This window comes from Scyliorhinus canicula, chromosome 7 (assembly GCF_902713615.1).
Source record: "Scyliorhinus canicula chromosome 7, sScyCan1.1, whole genome shotgun sequence".
NCBI classification, from domain to species: Eukaryota; Metazoa; Chordata; class Chondrichthyes; order Carcharhiniformes; family Scyliorhinidae; genus Scyliorhinus; species Scyliorhinus canicula.
The window spans coordinates 39,870,260-39,892,917 of NC_052152.1; the positions used below are offsets into that span (position 1 = coordinate 39,870,260).

The following is a 22,658-nucleotide window of genomic DNA, read 5'->3' on the forward strand; positions in this document are numbered from 1 at the left end:
AGAACCGGTACCAATACCCCAAGAATCTGAAACCCTCCCCCGACACCATCTCTTCAGGCATGTATTTATCCTATATATCCTGTCACTTCTTGCTCTGCTCTTGTTCTTGCTCTGGGGGAGAGTGCAGCGACGGTTTACCAAACTGATTCCTGGGTATATGGGACTGAGGTACGAGGAGAGATTGAATCGGTTATGATTGTATTTACTGGAATTCAGAAGAATGAGGGGGATCTCGTAGAAACCTATAAAATTCTAACAAGACTAGACCGGATTCTAACAATACTAAACTGGGAAGGATATTCCCGATGGTGGGTGTGCACAGAATCAGAAGTCAAAGTCTGAGGATACGGGGTAGACCATTTTGGACAGTGATGAGGAGAAATTTCTTCACCCAGAGAGTGGTCGGCCTGTGGAGTTCGTTACCACACTAAATAGTTGAGGAGAAAGTATTGTAGTTTTCAAGAAGCAGTTAGATATAGCACTTAGGGCAAAGGGGATCAAAAGATATGGGGGTAAAGTGGGTTTTGGCTATTGAGTTGAATGATTAGACGTAGAACATAGAACATACAGTGCAGAAGGAGGCCATTCGGCCCATCGAATCTGCACCGACCTACTTAAGACCTCACTTCCACCCTATCCCCGTAACCTAATAACCCCTCCTAACCTTTCTGGTCACTAAGGGAAATTTATCATGGCCAATCCACCTAACCTGCACATTTTTGGACTATGGGAGGAAACTGGAGCACCTGGAGGAACCTCACCCAGACACGGGGAGAATGTGCAGACTCTGCACAGATAGTGACCCAGCGGGGAATCGAACCTGGGACCCTGGAGCTGTGAAGCCACAGTGCTCACTTGTGCTACCGTGCTGCCCCAATACATGATCATAATGAATGGCGGAGCATGCTCAAAAGGTTGAATGGCCTCCTATTTTCTATGTTTCTATGTTCACTATTTCCTTATTTTCACTGACAATAATTAGAAAATAGAATTTATTTATGGCTCGGTAACGCATGTAGTTGCAATTTCTTTTCATTTCATCAACCAGGGTTAAAAGCTATCCAGGACTGGTAAATTGAATGGTCCTTGTAACTGATGATGCATGGGCAAATAATTAAAGAAATTCACTGCGTTGTTGATGTAAAACTGTCTCAGTTCCTGGTATTAGGTATTCGTCACTGTCTGTGAATTAACAGGAATGCTTCGAATTGGGCATTTTTCAGCACACAGGATTAGCAAGGTTACATTTCCACATGAGGCTTATTTCTCAGACAAATACTGGAGGTTAAGTTTTTTGGCCATCCTATTTCAATGTGTTCCTTAGCTATGTTTGGAACCTGTACTTATAGGTAATATAATTTCAAGCTATTGAATACATTGGATAAAACTGAAGCAGTGATAAATCTTTGGAATATATTGTCAATAAGGACAATAGAACGAAAACAATGAGGTTGTTTAAAACGCGCCTTTATTTCACGCAAGGGGAAAGATTGTAGAATGGTCAAATGCTGTAGATGTTGGCATTTAATTCAACCTTTGATAATCCCTCCAAAAATGGGGATTGACTTGTATGCCAAGGATAAAAGTGAGCAGCCTGCATGGGTGTGGGTAGGCGCCATTTTTGTCATTCATCCCCCAGCATCTGCTCTGAGTCTTAAACTCCAGCACATCTTCACCACGCTACCTGTATTGCCTGTTTGATCCCTTGTGCTCACTTATAAGGTACTGATAAGTAAAACATCCATTTGTGGGGTGAAAAATTAAGGCTGACTACTAATGCAAGTACAACATGCCGGAACTGAAAGGGGAGGTCGACTTATACACCTGAGTAAATGCAAGATGATGATTTTTGAGGCCAAAAGAAAAAGGTTTGTCTTGAATGCCGGGTCAAATTGTCAGCCACAATCTACAGTAGCTTTTTTGCAGCACTCAATGGCCTTAAGTTCTTCACTCAGCTACATTTTATTTTAAAATATTTTAGCATTTGTATCGGCCCAGACATGAAAAAAGGCTTTTTGGAGGTAAAATTAGGAGTTTGTTCATTCTTTTCAGGGAAGGAGGGGGTGGCTCACCATCACCATCTCAAAGGAAATTAGAGATGGACAATAAATGCCAGCCTTGCCAGTGATACTCATGGCACGTTGAAGAATTAATATAAAGAACTTTTTAAAAAAACATTTAGGAGAGGGCCAAGTGTCCTTAGAAAATTCCTCTGTTAGACCTATGTAATGGGAATACTTTTTCAGAAGAAAAACATTCATATTTAATTCATGCTTGTATTTTTGTGAATTAATGGATGTTTTGTACTGTGCAACAAAGCCAGGAATTTCATGTTGCTGATTCATTGTTGGAGCACAAATCCCATTGCCTGGTTTTAGATAGTAGAGAGCTAACAGCTTCTCCCAAGAATGTACACAGAATCACAGAAAAATACAGAGCAGAAGAGGCCCTCCGAGCCCATGGAGTCTGCACCCACGCATGAAAGATACCTGACCTACCTACCTGATCCCATTTTCCAGTTTTTGGCCCATGGCCTTGAATGTTATGACGTGCCAAGTGCACATGCAGGTACTTTTTGAAGGATGTGAGGCAACCTGCCCCTACCTCCCTCCCACGCAGTGCATTCCAGATTGCCGCCACCCTCTGGGGAAAAAAGATTTTTCCTCAAATCCCTCTGAACCTCCTGCCCTCACATTGAACGTGTCCCCCCTCGTAACTGACCTTTCAACTAAGGGGAACGGTAGTTTCCTATCCACTGTGTCCATGCCCCTCATAATCTTGTGCATCTCGTCAGGTCGCTCCTCAGTCTTTTCTGCTCCAGCAAAAACAACCCATGCCTATATAATCTCTCTAAATAACTTAAATATTCCATCACAGGCAACACCCTGGTGAATCTACTCTGTACCCGCTCCAGTGCACTCACATCCTTCCTAAAATGTGGCTACCAGAATTGCACACAGTATTCCGGCTACGGCCTCACCAAAGTTCTATACAACTCTAATATGACCTCCCTGCTTTTGTGATCTATGCTGCGATTGATAAAGACAAGTGTCCCATATCCGGCACAGTGGTTAGCACTGCTGCCTCACAGCTCCAGGGACCCGGGTTCAATTCCAGCCTTGGGTGACTGTGTGAAGTTTGCACATTCTCTCCATGCCTGCATGGGTTTCCACCGGGTGCTCCATTTTCCTCCCACAGTCCAAAAATGTGCAGGTTAGATGGATTGACCATGCTAAATTACCTCTTAGTGGCCAAAAGATTAGGTGGGGTTAGTGGATTACGGGAATAGGGTGGAGGTGTGGGCTTGAGTCGGATGCTAGGATGCTCTTTCCAAGGGCTGGTGCAGACTCGATAGGCCGAATGGCCTCCTGCACTGTAAATTCAGTGATATGCCTTTTTCACCATCTTATTAACCTGCCTTCAGAATTCTATGGAGAAGTACGCCAAGTTCCCGGAACTTCCCAGTGACAGGCCAATCATTGAATCCTTGCTTGTCAAGTTACTCCTTCCAAAGTATATCAGCTCACACTTTTCAGGGTTAAATTCCATCTGCCCATTTGACCATCCCGTCTATATTGCCTTTAACCAAAGACACTCGACCTCACTGTTAACTACCTGGTCAATCTTTGTGTCATCCGCAAACTTACTGATCCTACCCCCTAGTCATCTATGTTGTTTATATAAATGACCAACAATAGGGGATCCAACACAGATCCCTGTGCATGCCAATTTACACTGGCTTCCAGTCACTAAAGCAGCCGCCTGTCATCACCCTCTGTCTCCTGCAGCTAAGTCAATTCTGAATCCAGCTTATCAAATTACCCTGAATCCGATGTGCATTTGCCTTCTTTATAAGTTTCCCATATGGGACCTTGTCACAGGCTTTGCAGAAATCGATGTAAGCTACATCAACTGCACTACCCTCATCTACACACCTGGTCACATGCCTTAAAAATTCAATCAAATTTGTTCGGCACAACTTCCCTCTGACAAAGCCATGCTGATTATCCCTGCTATATCGGTGCCTCTCCAATTGGAGATAGATTCTCTCCTTCAGAACTTTCTCCAATAGTTTCCCTCTCACTGACGTGAGACTCACTGATCTGTAGTTCCTTGGCTTATCTTTACAACCTTTCTTAAATAGTGGAATGACATTAGCTGTTCTCCAGTCCTCTGGCACCTCTCACGTGGCCAGAAAATAATGAAAATTTTGGATCTGAGCTCCTGCAATCTTCTCCGTTGCTTCCCACAGCATTCTGGGACACAATTCATCCAGAGGTTTGTTCACTTTTAAGCCTGCCAACACCTCCAATATCTTGTCGCTCCATATGACAATTTGCTCAAGAACCTCACAGTCTCTCTCTCCCCGAGTTCCATATCTACCTCCCCATTTGAGCTTTGACAAAGGGTTATCTGGACTCGAAACGTTAGCTCTTTTCTCCCCCCACAGATGCTGCCTGACCTGCTGAGATTTTCAAGCATTTTCTCTCTTGTTTCTACCTCCCTATTCTCTTGGGTGATGACAGATATGAAGAATTTGTTTAACACCCTCCCAATGTACTCTGACTCCACCCACAGATTTCCCCCTTGGTCCCAAATGAACTACTCTTTCCTTGGTTATCCTCTTCCCATTGATATACTTATAGAATATATTGGGATTTTCCCTACTTTTACCAGCCAGAGCTTTCTCATATCTCCTCTTTGCTCTACTAATTGCTTTCTGAAGCTCCATCCTGCACTTTCTGTCTCCATTAATGTCTCCATTAATTTGCTCCCCTTGTACTTGCTAAAAGTTTCTCTTTTCCTTTTCGTCATTTTTGGAGGGAAGTAAAGCTCAGAGTCTGTTCTTGACTGCATGGAGTTGTAAAAGTTGTGTTTATTTTGGAATTGCTGTCTGCACACAGGAGAGGCAAGTTCTGCTGCTAGCTTTAGATCGCAAAAGCCAGCTCTGCCTGTCCGCAGAATTACGTGCATATATATTTAAAGTTCTTCGGAGTCACAAGCAGGTATTGACGTCACTGAATCATTCAGAACAATACAAAGTGATCAGCATGCATACTTTCTGGTCCCGTAATGGGAAAACGATTAAAGAATACAATGTTTCCTTACAATCTCATGGGTTTGTGCTTAACATATTTGACTTCGAGAAGTGGTGCAAATGTGTAGGACAATGGATCCCTTAGACTTACTGGGGCCACCTGTGTTTCCCTTTTCATATTCAAATGCTCTGTGAGATGATTAAATAATTTCCAATGTGGGTGACTTTAACCCCTTGCTTGCTGGTTTTCCCTTGGTATATGTTTAACCCCTTGCCTGCTGGTTTGCCCTTGACCTGTGCTGTTATAATACTTTGAGACATCTTTATTATATCAATCCTGACACATATAGCAGTTTCTTCTGCGAACAGTTGTATCCTGAATGTCTGGTCAACCATGGTTCTCTGGGATTGTTACTCCTTCCTATTACGCTTGGGAGGACATGTTAGGCCTGTACCCTCCCCATTTCCACAAAGAACTTCATCCTAATGACTACTTTATACTGCAGTTTTGGTGTCGATGCAAAAGCAAAAATAAGTAGGTTTGAGACCTCATCAAACATTCCAAACATTTTTTTTTCAAACATTGATTTGTCTTAAGTAGTAAAAGCTACATTGTTAATTTGTTATTTACTTTTGTTTCTGTCCAGCTGCTGTGCCAGTGGAAGAACCCAGCAAGTGTTATTTATTGAGAGAACTCTCTGCAGAAAGATCATCGATTGAGAAAGGAATGTTGGATGTTGATCGACTCATTCTAAAACTCTTAACATCTGGCACTTTGGACTTCATCACCTTGAATAATATTACTAGATATCCTGTTAGGAATGACAGGACTCGCGCTGTCCTGGATCACTTCTTACAAATAAATAATAATGGCATTTTAAGGCAATTTGTTTCTCACATGCGGGACCCGGTGATACTAAATGCAGAAGCACTAAACTGGGCTGAGTATATGCAGGGATGCAGTGAGTATACTTCTATTTGTTTAGTTTCTACTTTGACGTTTGTCATATTTCCTATGCTTACCAAATGGTATTTTTATTATCCATATTAACTGTCTTTGTTATGATTAGGATCCTTTAACCTTTATGAAACTAAACATACCACCTCAGCATTGTGCAAAACTGAATCGCTCATTTTTTTCCACCATTGATAGGAACTGTTCCAGTTGCCCCATTTCATGGTGGTTCAGCAGAAGTTAATTGGTGAACCAACCAAAGTGGTCCATTGCCATCTTGTCAGAAAATCAGTTTTTCAATTTGTTAGCTCCAGGAAGTAAACCAGATCCTCAGGCCTCATCAGAATAAATCATGGAAGCTGCCTGTGCCAATTAAAGTTCACCTGTTAGGACCTGTAATACTTGATCAGGAATAGTAGATTACTCAAAAGGGTTGAGGAGTCATAAGCTGAAGTTGAAAGTGTTTCATTGGGAAGCAAGACAACACATAAACAGAATAGATATAGGAGACATGACCCATGACAGGTCAGAAGGATTCATAATCTTGGATCGAAAGAGCAGAATGATCTGGTCTCTGCCTCCAGCCATAATAATCTCTTGCTTGCATTTTGGCTAATCAGGATGTTAAACTGAAGCTGGCAATCCCAAACAGCTTTCCTCCCTTCATCTGTGTTTGTTCTTTCTTGACCACCTGTTTATATATTTTATTTTTAGAGGTTGGTGGATATCTCATGCCAATCATTTGTTCAATTACATCTTCCCATCCAATTGTCTAATTGCCACGGTACATGTGCCCATTTTAGGCCCATAACTGGCACTTTGACTACTATTCTATTTGCTAGCCCACTTTTTAAAATTTTAGCTTTCTGTCTAACATCCCTTCTGGTTTATCATTAGGTAAAACAAATCCTGAATACTTGAGGGTTTTTAAGTGTGCGATACCACTGGAAATTAAAGTGTGAAAGTGATAGGAATGAGTATTTTCAATTGTAAGCATTCTTATTCCCCCCTCCTCAGCATACACCACTACCTCCCCAACCCCCTCCCTCTACCAATAAATTTTAAAATAATTTGTTTGGAATACTTCCTTCTTATAATAATTAACATTTTCTTTTGCATCATCCAAACTTTTGAGGAGTAATCCTTTAAAGCTTAACATGTATAAGAGGGCAGCACAGTGGCCTAGTGGTTAGCACAGCTGCCTCACGGCGCTGAGGTCCCAGGTTCGATCCCGGCTCTGGATCACTGACCGTGTGGAGTTTGCATGTTCTCCCTGTGTCTGCGTGGGTTTCGTCCCCACAACCCAAAAATGTGCAGAGTAGGTGGATTGGCCACGCTAAATTTCCCCTTAGTTGGAAAAATTAATTGAGTAATCTAAATTTATTTTTTAAAAAAGTAATGTGCACAATGGAGGCAGATTGAAGGTTTCTAGGAATTGTAGTGCAAAAGACTGAACAGGTTCAACTCAGCCAGGAAAGATGTGAAATAAATTGATAAACATCAATGAATTAAAGTGGGTGGGATGATAAGCTGCTATCCTTTTAAAAAATGTTCTATGTTCTTTACATATGGATGATAAGGGAATAGTGTAGATGGGCTTTAGAGTGGTTTCACAGGTCGGCGCAACATCGAGGGCCGAAGGGTCTGTATTGCGCTGTAATGTTCGATGTTCTCTTCTTCAGCTTGGCTCAGATTGGCACAAACACATGGGTTCAAGCTCCATGCTGACTTAATCTAAGTAGGCACATGCTGTTCAATGAAAGTGCTGCATTGCCAACCAAGGCATTAAACTAAGATTCTCTGCTTGGATGGACAGAAGATATCCTACGGCACTTTTATAAAGAAGAACAAGGAATATAAAGCCTTGCACCGTGTGCATAGAGATTCTTTACGTTATACCACTTATTGAAGGAAAAGCTCTGGTACCTCTTCAGAAGTAGTTTAGATTGTAAAACTCCAGTTGGCCCATCGTTCTTCCAGTATTTTTTGACAATTGTAAGAATGAGATGTCACAGGATCAGGCGACAATTGTAGTAAAAAAAAACAATTATGCCATCCGTACGAATGGCATAAGGACAAAATATGAACAGGCTGGGCAACCAGGAGTACTCAGTTCAGACCACGAAGCAACAAGTAGCAAGGAATTACATGGTTACAAGCAGTTTTTTCAAATTAAATTAAAGAAATGGGCAAAAGAAAACAAACCAAAAAGTGGCCTGAGACAAAAATTTTGGATTTACAATCAGATAATTGTAACCCTGCCGTTCTGTTGCTAATCTGTAAACTGCTGACAAATGTCGCCTAACGCTTGCATGAAAACAAAAATAAAACAATGCATTCTTAGTTGAGACAGTATGTTAGTACCAACCCATGGCAGAGGTTTAAATAATGGGAAAAATTCAATACCCTATTCACAAATGCATGATTAATGCATTAAATGCTTGTCGAAAATTTGGATTCTCTAAGTCTACTTACAAAGAATGTATTGAGTGCAAAATTGAAAAAAGGCAGCGTTCCAATTTCAGTCAGCAATCATACATTGTCTAGCCACTTTGCTTGAATAATCTTGAACATTTATTGACATTTAGCTGTATGAGTGGAAATCCCAGCACTTAATTGTGCCAAGCACTCATTACAAGCATCCAGCACCAGGGATGCACCAAGTTGGTGTGAAATCATGCTGGCATAAAGTGGTGCCAAGGAAGTTTTGACACTAAGTGTGTTGGCAAGTTTCTGACATTGGGCATTGACACAGACTTGGCACTCGCACTTGATTCAAGAGATATGCCAGTGCTCATCCACTCCAGGGACATATTGGCACCAGTCTCTGTTAAGGATCTATTGACTTTGGTTGCTTCTGAATAATATATAAACCAGAGAAATGCACTCAGTATTGCAAACAGCTACCTTTGTGGAAAGTAGTTTTGGATTTTCAGATTTAATTGGCAAATTAAAATGAAGAATGACTTAAACCAATCCATTTGCACTTCGGCCGATTCAATAAAAGTCATGCTTCTTCCAATAGGGAGGCAGCATTACCATTTTATGGCATTTTCTGTGCTTGAGAATGGCTCTTCGCTGCACAACAGAATCCATGCCCAGTATCTTTCACTGTGTCTCGTTCCATGAGATTTTCTCTATGAAGTTGACAGTAAAATGGGGAAGTTGTTACAAATGCAAGGATTTTAGAAACCATTCGCGAAGCTTATGTATGTCTCACAGGTGGAATTTTCTATAAACCAACAAAATGGCGTAATCCATACAAGTTTGCAAAGTCTTCATGTTTAGATGTGATTGTCACTTAAAATAATTTATTGGAAAGATCTACCCTGGCAACTGGGGCAACATATGCACAAGGGAGCCCTTTCCAAATTCTTTGGTGTGCTCTTTTGGCATATGGCAGATATGAGGAAGAAAGATTATCCAACTTAAAGATGCTCACACTTTAGTGCACTTTAGTGGGAAACATAATCATTGCCTAAAATTATTTGCTTCTCTTCCCAAAATACTTTAGTGCTTCAGTTGCAAAGGTTGGAATATATGAAACCTGTTTATATCTACATTACTAGGTTATGTTCACCCAATAAAATAATTTATGAGAATCAGTGATCACGGTCCCTTAATCAGTCGATCATATGCCTTTAAAATGTCCTCTCAAAAGTCATAGGTGAAAATGGAGGGGGAATTTGGGGGGGTGGGAGAGGAGATTACATAGCTTATACGGATAAAGTTCAGCACTATCTCATTCTATTGTCTTATCTCCACAATATTGCCCCTTCATTTTATTGAAATTAGTGTGAAGAATCCTGATCGAATTCCCAGTCACTAAATCAAAAGTAGAAAATTAAGTTCATTATTTGGTCAAAATTGACAATCCAATACCTGTTTACCAGATTGTTCTTGAGATATAGGGCTGATAATGTTTGGTGAATATCCTGCCAAATCAGGCCAAAATGTTGAGCATTTTTGGATATCATCTTCGTCAGCACAATGGTTTTTAAATAAATTATGCAAATTTACTTATCACCCTTGCTTTTTGTTGTTTAGGTGACAGCTGCTGTATGTTCTTCATTAAGAAATATGCCGATGTTTTTAAATATGTTTTGGAGGAATATGGCATGGAGCGCTTTGCTGAATACTTTGTGAAGTCAGGAATGCTGAAGGAATCGGAGAGCAACGATTTATGCAAGTACGACTATAAGGAGGGAGCAGAGCGCTTTATGCACATCCTTTTCACCAAGAAAACCATTCTTTGTGTAGCAGATATGTGGTTTACATTAGTGGAACATCAGCATGACCTTCCTTATCTAGGACCATACATCAACAGTTTTCTGAAAGCATTTGATGAACAAAGTAATTGTATTTTTTTTTTATTCTTGCATGGTGGTGAGAGAATTTCCTCTGAATAAAAAAAGTAAAATTGACCATAAAATGTAATGTAAAATGTATGTCTCTCCATATAACAACTGGGAATCATATGTAGAAAATATAAGATAACTTACTTTTCCCTGGTACTCCAGCAGATGGCACTGTGTTTGCTGTAGAGGAACACAATTCAGTTAACTTTTGAGTTCAATTCTCTTTGCGCCCCTTCCTAATTCTTGACTCTGTGGCTTGACGTTGTAAGGCACAATGCACCTCCACCTCGGGGACCTAGCTTAACAAGTCCCTGAGACTGAGAACCATGAAAATCAAAGAATGATCTGCCACAACTTCTCAGGTGACTTATTGAGAAATATTTAGCTCACCCCAGTGCAAAAGTTCAATTTTCCGTCACACAGCCCAAGGTTATCAGTGTGCCTGGTGGAAGGAGGGACAGTGTACCACTTCCCCACCCCATTATCTGTCCACTGATGAAAACCTGGATCTGTGGACACTGCCACCTCCTTCCTCCACTCCCTCCTCTTCCTGTGTTCTCTTCTTCCCTTGTCCAATTTGCCTCGGCGCAGTTATTCCCCATCATCTATCTCTCCCTCATATAAATACAGTACTGCACTGGATTTTGACTCCCCAGGTGTAGTGTCACAGGAAATCAACAACTTAATGAATAAATATTAAAATAAGGAACTTAGTCATGTAGTAAACTCTCTCCTGTTAGATGGGGGCTTTCTGACAAAGAAAAGAAACGGCAAAATAAAATGAGATTGAAACTTGCAGGGAACCAGCAACTCAAGGACACAGATTATTTCAGCTTCTTATTTTGTTGGGCTTGCCAGTCCTGGTAATTGAACCAATTATGTCATTATCTGAAAAGAGATAAAAGGATGGGGTTACATTTTGAGCTTAGAAAATACAATTTGCATTTATAAAGTGCCTATAACACAATAAAATGTTGCAGGAACTACTAAGATGTACAAGAAAATATTAAAAATGAAAGCAGAAAATGCTGGGGATGTGTTGCAAATTGGCAGCATCTATGGAAAAAACAGAGTTAACATTTCGGGTCGAATGTGTCAGGCTGCAGACTGTCCTGAAGAATGAAGAGGAATAGTTCACCACAGTCACATGGGATGTAGTTTGTGAATTTGATAAGTGCGATTTCCAGTACTGTGGCCCTTTATGCCAGATGTAGGCTCTTGTCAAAGGATGAGAAGGAATTTCTTCTGTCAGGGTTGTCAATTTTTGGATTCTCTTCCACAGAAAGCAGTTAAGGCTGGATCTTTGAATATATTCAAAGTTGAGTGAGACAGAGTTTTGCTCAATGGGAGAGTTAATGATTATGGGTGAGAGGCAGAGATGTGGAGTTAAGGCCACAGTCAGATCAACCATGATCTTATCGAATGGCAGAGCATGCTCGATGTGCCGAGTGGCCCACCTCTGCTTCTATTTTGTATATTACACAGCATTTTGAAGAAATTGTTTTTTCTTATGTTTAACTCATCAGCTGATCCTGGTAATTTTTAAGCAAGTTGGTGTTTTTTTTTTAAATATCACCATATTTGTGAGAAACTAATTAGCAACCTTTGTTTATTTGAAAACATAGCACAGTGAGTCTGCAATGCAAGCACACCCTAATACACTGCACCATTAGTGTGCCCGCAAATCAGTATCTCCTGCCAATGCTTCCAGCTGCTCATATGTTCCTAAAATGCTCATAAACCAGAGGAGGCCATTCTGCAGTGCACTCTGACCTTGCATTCCCGTCACACTGTCTGAACTCTCACCCATCCCTGACTCTTCTGACATTGACACTCCCTCTATTCCTGAGACTTTGTGGTGTCCCTTTACAGTATTGCCTTATACCTGAAATGCCTCCCGATGTCAATTCTTCCATGTGTATAAGGTAGAAGTAAAGAGATAGAAATTAAATAAGTAGTAAAGGAATAACTATTAATTAAGGCCGCTCAATTACAGTTTCATGAAATAATGTCCAGAGTCATGGAATTCAATCCCCATATTATTGGTACAAATCTTGGGAAATTCCACTTTGTATCATTAGTATAACAAAGACATTGCAATAAATTAATACAAGAATTCCAAGGAATCCAACAAAGATTGTCATACAATGACAATTTTAAGTGATTTAAAATGGCTTCCTGGAAGCTGTTTGATTTTAGCATATTCCAATAAAATAGAGAGCTGACTCAGAAATTATGCTGCCTCTTTCTCATCAATGATATCAGAACATTTTGCATTAAGGGAAAATAGCAGGTTCTCAAAGTCTGGTATTTCTGCACCGCCTTCATGACACTGATGATGATAAAATAAGTAATATCGAGTTGTGATGTTACCATTGAAAAACATGATCACCTGCCAGATTAATATTACTGTGTTAGAAAGTGTAACCCAAGTAGCGGATATTATACTTCTAAAAGGGGACTTTCCAACTTTCTTTGGAACTTATCAAACCATTGTGCAGGCATGTGTGTATGTATTGGTTCATATCTTACTGACATGACTGGAATGTGTGCAGTGATACCTTGATTTTGGAGAAAGATGTCTTTCTAGTGTGTATGCTTCGTATAACTTAATTGTCACAGTTGGGACACATTGCATTGTGTAACCCTTGCAGTGTGGTTTCCAGTAGATTTGAGTCGTCGCTCCAATATGTATCTGTCTTTGGCTTATGAGCTGGGGGGGCTTATAATATAATCTAAAAGCAGAAAATGCTGGGAATACTCAGCAGATCAGGTGGTAAGAAACAATTAGCATTTCATGTTGAATATCCTTCCTCAGATAGTTGATACATTGATTTTAATTTTCCCAAATTCTCTAGATTCAGCGATGGTGCCATTAGATTGGAAAGTAGCAAATGGGAGGGAGACATAAAGCAGGAAACTACAGGCCAGATAGCTTAACGTCTGATATCGGGAAAATGTTAGTTATTATTAAAGATGTTCTAGCTGGGCACTTAGGAAAAGTTAATCAGATAGAGTCAACATAGTTTTGTGAAAGGGAAATCATGTTTAACCAATATATTGGAGTTCTTTGAAGAAAAAACATTTGCTGTGGATAAATGGGAACCAGTGGATGTATTATACTTAGGTTTCCAGAAGACATTTGATAAGGTGTCCATCAAAGGTTATTGTGGAAAATAAAAGTTCACAGTTTCAGAGGTAACATATTGATTGGTAGAAGATTGGCTAGCTAACAGGAAACAATGAGTAGGAATAAATGGATAATTTCCTGGTTGGCTGGGTATAACAATTGGTGGTCCACAGGGATCAATACTGGAGCCTCAACTTTTCAGAATTTATATAAATGACTTTGATGAAGGCACTGAAGGTATGGTTGCTAAATTTACTGATGCCACCAAGATAGGTAGGAAAGTAAGCTGTGAAGAGGACATAATGAGGCTGCAAAGTGATAGAGATAGGTTAAGTGAGTAGGCAAAGATCTGGTGAAATTTTGGCAGGACGAATAATAAAGAAGCATATTATCTAAATGGTGAGAGATTGCAGAGCTCGAGATGCAGAGGGATCTGCTGTCCCCGTGCATGAAGCGCAAAAGGCTGGTATGCAGGTACAAAAAGTAATTAGGAAAGCTAATAGAATGTTATTGTATATTGCAAGAGGAATTGAATACAAAAACAGGGAGGTTATACTTAATTTATATCTGGCATTTTGAGACCATATCTGGAGTACTACGTACAGTATTGATTGCCTTATTTAAGGAAGGACATAAATGCATTGGAAGCAGTTCAGCAAATGTTTACTAGATTAATACCAGGAATGGGCTGGTTGTCTTATGAGGAAGGGTTGGACAGGCTAGGCTTGAATCCATTGGAGTTTAGAAGAGTAAGAGACAACTTGATTGAAACATAAAAGATCCTGACAGGAAAGGATGTGGAAAGGATGTTTCCTTTTGTGGGAGAATCTAGAACTCGGGGTCACTAATAATAAAGACGGGAATTAGGTGAATTTATTTCTCACATGGTTGCGAGTCTGGGAACTCTGCCTCAAAAGGCAGTGGAAGCAGTATGTTTGATTATTTTTAAGGCAGCGAGAGTTAGATTCTTGATAAGCAAGGGATGAAAGGTGTTGGGATAGACAGGAACAGAAATGTGGGGCTGAGGTCACAGTCTGCACGTTCTCCCTGTGTCTGCATGGGTTTCCTCCGGGTGCTCCCACAATCCCAAAAGATGTGCTGTTTGGTAATTTGGATGTTCTGAAATACTCCCTCCGTGTACCTGAACAGGCGCCGAAATGTGGCGACCCGGGGGCTTTTCACAGTAACTTCATTGCAGTGTTAATGTAAGCCTACTTGTGTCAATAAAGATTATTACTATTATCAACCTGAAAAGTTAACTCTGTTTCTTGCCTGACCTGAGTATTTCCAGGACTTTCAATTTTTATTTCCGTTAAATGCAGTATTTTCCTTTTTTAATATGGTCTAATAGTAAGTGGACCCACCTTTGCAAACAAGCTTGCTGCAACTCTTCCATTATACAATCTCTTTATAGAAGACATAATATGTGTGAGCTTTGGAATTTTTCTATAATTTTTCCTTTTATCATATTTTTTTTTAGCTGGACCATTCTGCCCACAATTTGATCCTGAATTGCCGGTCAAGCCGCTATTAATAAAAAAGTGCTACGTTAATGTATATCGCCTACTTCATTTAATGCATGTGGAAGGCACAGAGGCTGTTCGGAGTATTTTTGATGCCCACATCTCACCAGAAGAATTAGAAGAAGAAATTACAAAGAATAAAGTCTTGATCAAGAATCGCTTAGAAGGAACAGATTTTAGCAACGTCAGAAAAAAATGGATGAATATTATTTATTCAACAGAGAAATCAAAAACTCTGCATTTTACATTGCCTTTGTTTCAGTTTCTTGCTGTGTTTATGAAGAAGTTTCCCCGTCCTAAAAAGGGCTGGACTGGGAGGCTTGCAAGATCTGACACTTCTCCAGGAGCATATTTGCGGCGGATTTGTGAGATGCGAGATCACCTTTTGAAAGACATTTTCCACACTGACCTATCTTATGAAAAATTTGACAAAATGTGGAATGAAGCAGCAGAGATACTTGTTCACCTTGGAGTCAATGACAGGAGGCTCCAGGAACTTCGCTTGCAACCAGTGAATGTTGTGTTCATTGACAGGAGATACATGGAACAATACTTTAACAAACCGCTGTCCCAGCTTTTGGAAGAACTTATTGCTAGACATCACAGTGGTAATTTTTAAGTTTATTAAATACCATAGATATGCTCATTTGTTTTTCAGTAGAAGTGTTACTGCTGCCCATGACAGATGTACAGAATCTTGTACACCAGGCCTTCAAAATAGTTAGATGAAGAGGACCAATATCTTTCTGTTTTATCTGAATTGAGCTCATATAAAAACCAGCTGCTATCCTGCCTTTTCTGTTTAACTTTATTCCTATGATTTGCTTTCCTTTTAAAAATCTGATGCATTGAAAAAAAAGCAGCAGCATCAAAATAAAATCATGGAATAGCAACAAAAATCCTGAAAACTTCTTTAACAATGCATCTAAGTCACCTCCCTACAGCTCATTTGGTAAGCACATTGCCCAGTTGGCACATAGTCATGCAGATAAGGGAAGTCCCTTTGGGCTGTACTAAGTTAAGACACCTCAGCTGAGCATTGGTAGAGCACTATATGTCTGCTTCAGGTCTCTGTGATGTGGAGGAGAAAATCAAGCAAATTTCCTGGGGCGAAATTCTCCCCTACCCGCCGGGACGGGGGGGGTCCCGGCGTAGCAGAGTGGCGCCAACCACTCCGGCGTCGGACCTCTCCAAAGGTGTGGAATTCTCTGCACCTTTAGGGGCTAGGCCCGCGCCGGAGTGGCTCCCGCTCCGCCGATGGTGCCAAAACTGGCGCCAACGGCCTTTGGCGCTACGCCGCCCGGCATCGGGGCTGGCCAAAAGGCCTTCGCCGGTCCGCGCATGCACCGGTGCGTCAGCGGCCGCTGACGTCACCAACGGCGCATGCGCGGTGGAGAGGGTCTCTTCTGCCTCCGCCATGGTGGAGGCCGTGGCGGCGGCGGAAGAAAAAGATCGGTGGGCCCCGATTGCGGGCCAGGCCACTGTGGGGGCACCCCCCAGGGTCCGATCGCCCTGCGCCCCTCCCCCCCCATCCCCGTCCCCGCTCGCACCGCCAATCCCACCGGCACAGAGGTGGTTTAAATCACGTTGGCGGGATTGGCCTGTCACCAGTGGGACTTCGGCCCATCGCGGGCCGGAGGATCACGGCGGGGGGCACGCCGATCGGCGGGGTGTGATTCCCGCTCCCGCCGATTCCCGGGTGGCGGAGAATTCCGGCCACGGTGGGGGCCGGCCCCGGGCGATTCCCTGACCCTGCGGGGGGTCGGAGAATTCCGACCCTGATCTCAGAAACCATCCAGTGACCCCGACAGAAAACATGGTCATCAGGTGATAACAGAATTGAACTTGGCTTGATGCCCCTTCACAGTTGAATACAGTTGAGAGCGCAAATGAAGATTACCATTTGAGTAGAACACTGGAGTGTAACTCATAATAATGGGACTGTCACCTTCAGGAAGGGAAAGAAGTTAAGGAATTTAAACCTGCCGACGTAAGGAGATGTAGACACAAACCAGACTTTTCCCACTTAAAATCCATAAAGGATTAAACAGTAAAATGTTTGTCTGCAAAAAAAATATGAACATGCGCAGAAACTGAACAAATCCTTAAAATATGACATTTAATTTAGTTGATTCTCGTTTCTATCATGTTGTAAAATACATGTTTTACTTGTTTTTTTTACTTTCCACTGACTCCTGCTGAAAGGTTTGCATGTGCAGAGTTGGAGGAGATAAATTGAGAATGGGTTATATAATTCAGTGTGTGAATGAATGACCTGAAGAATGACCACTTGGGTGAGATTCCAGAATGTGGTAGACAGCTCATGGGGCTGTATCCCAGATATTGCTCTGTATTTCTGAATAAGTTAACCACTTTGGAAGGAGGTCTAGAAAAAGACTGCATCAAATTGAAGGAGAGTGGCTTTGTGAACTGAGAAATAAAAGAACATTGGGAAATTGTTAGAATTAGTGAGTTTCTATCTTAATTGCTGGGTAGTAGTAGGAGAGGAGCAGTGTTATGGCTAAATGGAGGTCAATCGTTTGAGATGGGAGTGTCCCTGTTGATGGGGAAAGGTAGAGAGGGTGGGCGCTCTTTAAACTGGCTGGTGGCAGTGGGAGTTAGCTGGTCTTATGTTTCTCCCAAAGTGCATTGCTTCACAATTGCCTGCGTTAAATTGTATCTGCAATATCTCTGCCTGGTTCACCAATTTGTCTATATCCTGAAGTTCACTATTGTCATGCTCACTATTTTCTATTTTACCAAGTTTGTATCATCTCCAAACTTTGAAAATATATACATACGACTAAATCTAGGTAATTTATACAATAAGAAACCATAGAATTCATACAGTGCAGAAGGAGGCCATTTGGCCTATTGAGTCTGTACCAACCCTCTGAAAGAGCATCCTAACTAGGCCATTCCCCCGCCCTATCAACGTAACACTAAAACCCCCTAACCTGCCCACTAAGGGGCAAGTTAGCATAACCAATCCATCTAACCTGCACTTCTTTGGACTGTGGGAGGAAACCGGAGCAATCAGAGCAAACTCATGCAGATACAGGGAGGAAGCAAACTCCACAGTCACCGAAGGCCGGAATTGAACCTGGGTCCCTAGCGCTGTGAGGCAGCAGTGCTAACTACCATGCCGCCCCTAATACCAGCCCCATGGTACCACTGCATCCGTCTCACCAGTCAGAAAATGTCCATTCACCAGTATTCTCCGACCCCTTTCCCTTAGACAAATTGCCGCAATTGTTTTATTTAAAATATTGTTGATTAAGAAAGTTGGTATGTTGGCCCTGCCACTGGGGTGGACTTTGTCACAGCTGTCAAAATGTGAGCAGAGGTTTTAAGAGTAGGTTGTTGGATGTGGATTGGCCTGAAGCCTCCTCAGTGAGATGGAAGTTCTTTTAATAAAACTACATATTTTTTCAGCTTTGCCATCGCCAAACATCAATCAGGCAGGAAAATGCCTCAAGAAAGAGCTACATAATTGTAATAATGTTGAGTTAATACTGTGTGGCGAATACATGTGCTCTACTGGGTGTCCTCTTTACTTGTTAGTACTTGGAATAGTTTTCCAGCTCGGGGAAGCAGCAAAAACTGTGGAATTATTAAGTAAATAATAAATGAGGTGCTGGTGGACCATAAGTAACTGTAAAGAGGATTGAGTGAATGTTCACTCTCATCTGCCCGATTGTTTCCTTCATGCTTCTAGTGTCTTGTAAAAGCTATATATGATCTAATGGCTGCTGGATTCTATGAAGTTTGATACTTACTCAATGTAAGACTAATATTTGCACATTTCTGTTTTTTATTTTTACTTCATGTGCAATAATGTTGTTTATTTTTGTTCAGGTATCAGTTCAATTTGTGCTTGTTCGTTGGCAGTAGATCTGTGTGCAGGTAAGCCTTACAGCAGGCGATTGTTTATTTTTGGAGAACTGATTTTTTTTTCTTCTAAATTATTCTGGCTAACCTTTCAAGTGGTATTTCATCTATGTTTTTAAATGTAGAGTGAATCTGATGAAACAACTTATTAGTGAAATTTCTGCAGTCAATAATCCTGGCATAAGTAGGAGATTAAAGAAATTTCATCCCACAATCGCTCTTTAACGTCTTTGTACAAAATCAAGAAAATATCAAAAATCCATATTATTGAAAGTTTTGTGCAGAAGCAGTTTTAGTTCAATCAACTTTACACCCAGAATCAGCAATTCTTCACCTTCAACCAATCACAGAGCACATTATTAGCTTTTGGCTTCTGTTTGGCTACTGGCCCTTAGCCCGTCTCTTGATTTGATCAAATCCTAGAATTTTGTAATCAATCATATTTTAAGATATCCATGGTCAGAGTACAGCAGAAAATTTTATTTCCCGTGACAATTGAGCAAATAATACTTATGTGACAAGCAGTTTTCCAGACATTTCTTCACTCCGAATCCAAATATAATAACTTTTTTTTTTAAGTTCAGCGATTGCCACCATCTTATAGTCACAACCAACAATTTTTGCTGGGCAGCATGATGTACTGGAGTGGGCCTTAACAATCCCACTTTTGGCTACACCCTTTCTTTAGACTTCACAGTTCTTGAGGCATTCAGAATACTGCATGTACACAGATGCTTCATTATGTCCTCTCTTCACTGGTTGTTTTGGAGCAAAAAATATTGGTCAGTTTGATGTTTATATAAACTTCTGATATAGCAGTTCATCTATTGGGCATTTATATACAATACTTTGTAGTTATTGATCTGTTTGTTTTTGTAATAATAGAACAATTCATCTATTCAATATCTAGATATTAACAAAAACATTTGCCAATTTCTCACATATCTGATTGATTCAAGTTAATTCTACCACTATTGATGCATAATCACTGCTGTGGATACCAGGAACAATCTCTATGTTCCCAGTCTGACTATCCCTTTGCAGCCACTGCCCCAACCTAAAAGGTCCCACCATGCCCAAACCATGTAACTTTGTCTCAACTCCCAAGTCTGGCATTCCAATCACCTATAGCCTCGGCACCTATCTGACGCTAAGATCTTCAAGGCAGGTGAGAAAAGGGAGAAAAATAAAGGAAAGATGTGTCAGAGTAGCAAATAATTCTGCAAAGAGTCGAGACGTAATGTGTGAAAGGTATGCAGAAGATTTAAGAATGAGTGAGCTAGAGATATTGCATTAAGAGAATTATAGTAAAACACAATGATGGCAGGAGAGAGACGACTAAGCATGAGGCGGGAGGCATGGCAGGAGAGAGACAACTAAGCATGGGGCGGGAGGCAGAGTGGAATATAAACCGAATGGAGAGAGATTAAAAGAATTGGATTGGAAACTGTAGAGAAACTTTTACAAAGAGAGAGGTATCTTTTTTCTGAGTGTCACTGAAGATCAGCTAGTTGCCATAAAAATTGATGCAAATTTTCCAAACCCACAGATTTTGCATTTGGAAAAATCTTCAATGCTCATAAAGGTGAGAATGTGGAACATACTGCTGCATTCAATGATTGTGAGGATTGGTATAGATGCATGTTAAGGGGAAGCTAGGTAAGTACACAAGAGAGAAAGAATAGGAAGATATATTGATAGGCTGAGATGAAATAAGGTTGAAAGAGGCTCATGTGGATTTAGAGCACAAGCACGTAGAGCTAAATAGCCATTTACGTGCAGTAAATTTCAATGGAATTTTATTGATGGTAGAATATTTTACATTGTGTAGAAGACAGAGGTTACCAATTTGATTAGATGTGCAAAATTATGGTAATAGGATAATTATCTCTTTTTTTTCTGTGAAGTACTTGGTACAATTTTCAACAAAAAAAAGTCTGTGAACTAAGGACAACGCTTAAACGATTTTGATCGGAATGGAGAAGGAATCCAGAATTATGATTGTTCACCATTGGTTCTTAATTCCTGCGAATAGTCATGTGGTCCTTGAATGCAGCAGCTGTGTGTCACAGCAAAGCTGTATATCGGTAAACAATATTACAAACAGTTACTTATTTTTATTATTCTTTCATGGAATGTGGGCATCACTGGAAAGGTCAGCATTTGTTACCCAATCTAAAAGCTCTTGATGTACTACAGCATTCCCAATTATCGAGTCAGTTCTGGCTCTAGTTCCTATGATTTAACCTTGAATTGCATGAATTAGCATCTCAAATTAATATTCTGTCAAAGAGAGATGCCTATTTTGAATATGTTATGTACGTTTTTAAAAATATATATAATCACGTCTCTTGCACTTCAGGGCAACAAACCAAAAGGCTTAGCGAAAAAGTGGTTGATGCTAAAGAGGAGCTGAAGGGAAAGGAGACTTCAGACGATGAGTTTACAAAAACTGTTCCTGTACGTACTGACTTTCTGAATCCAATATAGACTCACATGCTCTTTGGTATCTCTTCATCTTTATGTCAATAACAAATATTGCATCACTGTTTGTAGACAGAAGTCCAGTGGTACTTTAAAGCAAATAATCACCTAATAGTGAACTGAATTAGAAGCAAGCCATACTGACACTTGTGTTGAGTTCAGTGATACTCCATATCCTTCCCTTTAGTTGTTCCTTAAAGGATTTCATAAAATGATTGCAATTAATTTTGAGAATATCTCCCCCCGCCCACCCCCCCGCCTTTCCGGCTCAGGCGATTCCACAACCTTCCCCTTTTCAGGCCAAGGCGATTCTACAATCAGCAATCCTCCTTTGGTCACTCAAGTGGCTGTTTTTCTTTTCATTCCTGAGATATGGACATGTCTGGAAAGACCAGCGTTTATTGTCATCCCTGGTTACCCATGAGAAGGTGATGGTGAGCCTTTTTCTTAAGCAACCGCTGCCTGGTTTGTATAGCCTCGCAAAGAACTCCAGAGTGCCTGAGTAAAATGGACTGTACCACTTTGGCAAATATACAAGTTAGAAGGTTCAATGTTCAGGTCGTTTGGGGATCGCGGGAATTGGAGGGGGGGCTTGCAGAAGACATGGATTTGGAGACACAGTTGAGAAAGGAAGTGCAGAGTGGTGATGGAACAGAGATAGGGTTGGTGCCAACTTTGGATGAGTGTGAGAACAGCAGAGTATAGGAGGACGTGCCAGATGCCAATTTGTGGATAGTTACAATCTTTGAGCAGAAGAAATCCATGAACTCTTCATATTTTGTATTGAACAAGAGGAAATAAAGGGTATAGGAAATGGTAAAAGATGGCATGGTCAGTGATGAGAACTTAAAATTGAAGTGGCCACAAGAGATGAAACGAACCAACAGCGTGCAAGCACTTTTGTAAATTATTGCACTATCAAATTGGACTGCAGAGTGAACGTATTGTCACCGTGAATGCTGTTTAGCAACTTACAATTTGTGATAAGAGTTAACAACAGACTTCATGCAATACAACAAGCACTAATAGTATATTACCCCATTATAGCGGATCTGCGCGCTTCCGTAGTTTAGCCATGCTGCATCATCACTTTTAATAATGAATAGCAATCTAGATGGAGTTGTAGATCAGACAACCATTGCTTCCAACCTAGTTTTTTGTTTGTGTGCATTATGAAATATTTAACCTTGTGTATCTGGAGAATCAGCCTAGTAACCCCGATATAGAGTTTAATCATTTTCTCACAAATCCGATAGGTTAGAACTATGTATGCATTACT

At 40.7% G+C, this 22,658-nt stretch overlaps 1 protein-coding gene across 6 annotated transcripts in view; it reads left to right on the forward strand.

Annotated features, from left to right (window-relative positions):
- The window catches only part of LOC119968889 (E3 ubiquitin-protein ligase DZIP3-like), a 202,033-nt gene that overhangs the window by 64,931 nt on the left and 114,444 nt on the right, over positions 1–22,658 (forward strand). For 5 of the 6 annotated variants that reach the window (XR_005461261.1, XR_005461262.1, XM_038801830.1 and 2 more), the window contains 6 exons: positions 5,686–6,000; positions 10,041–10,346; positions 14,962–15,612; positions 18,863–18,910; positions 20,445–20,480; positions 21,258–21,355. Coding sequence is in view for 4 of the 6 variants with exons in the window: in XM_038801830.1 (XP_038657758.1) it covers positions 5,686–6,000; positions 10,041–10,346; positions 14,962–15,612; positions 18,863–18,910; positions 20,445–20,480; positions 21,258–21,355 (1,454 nt within the window). In the remaining 2 variants the exon portion in view is untranslated. The remainder of the gene's footprint in view (positions 1–5,685; positions 6,001–10,040; positions 10,347–14,961; positions 15,613–18,862; positions 18,911–20,444; positions 20,481–21,257; positions 21,356–22,658) is intronic. The other variant, XM_038801828.1, reaches the window with a different exon arrangement.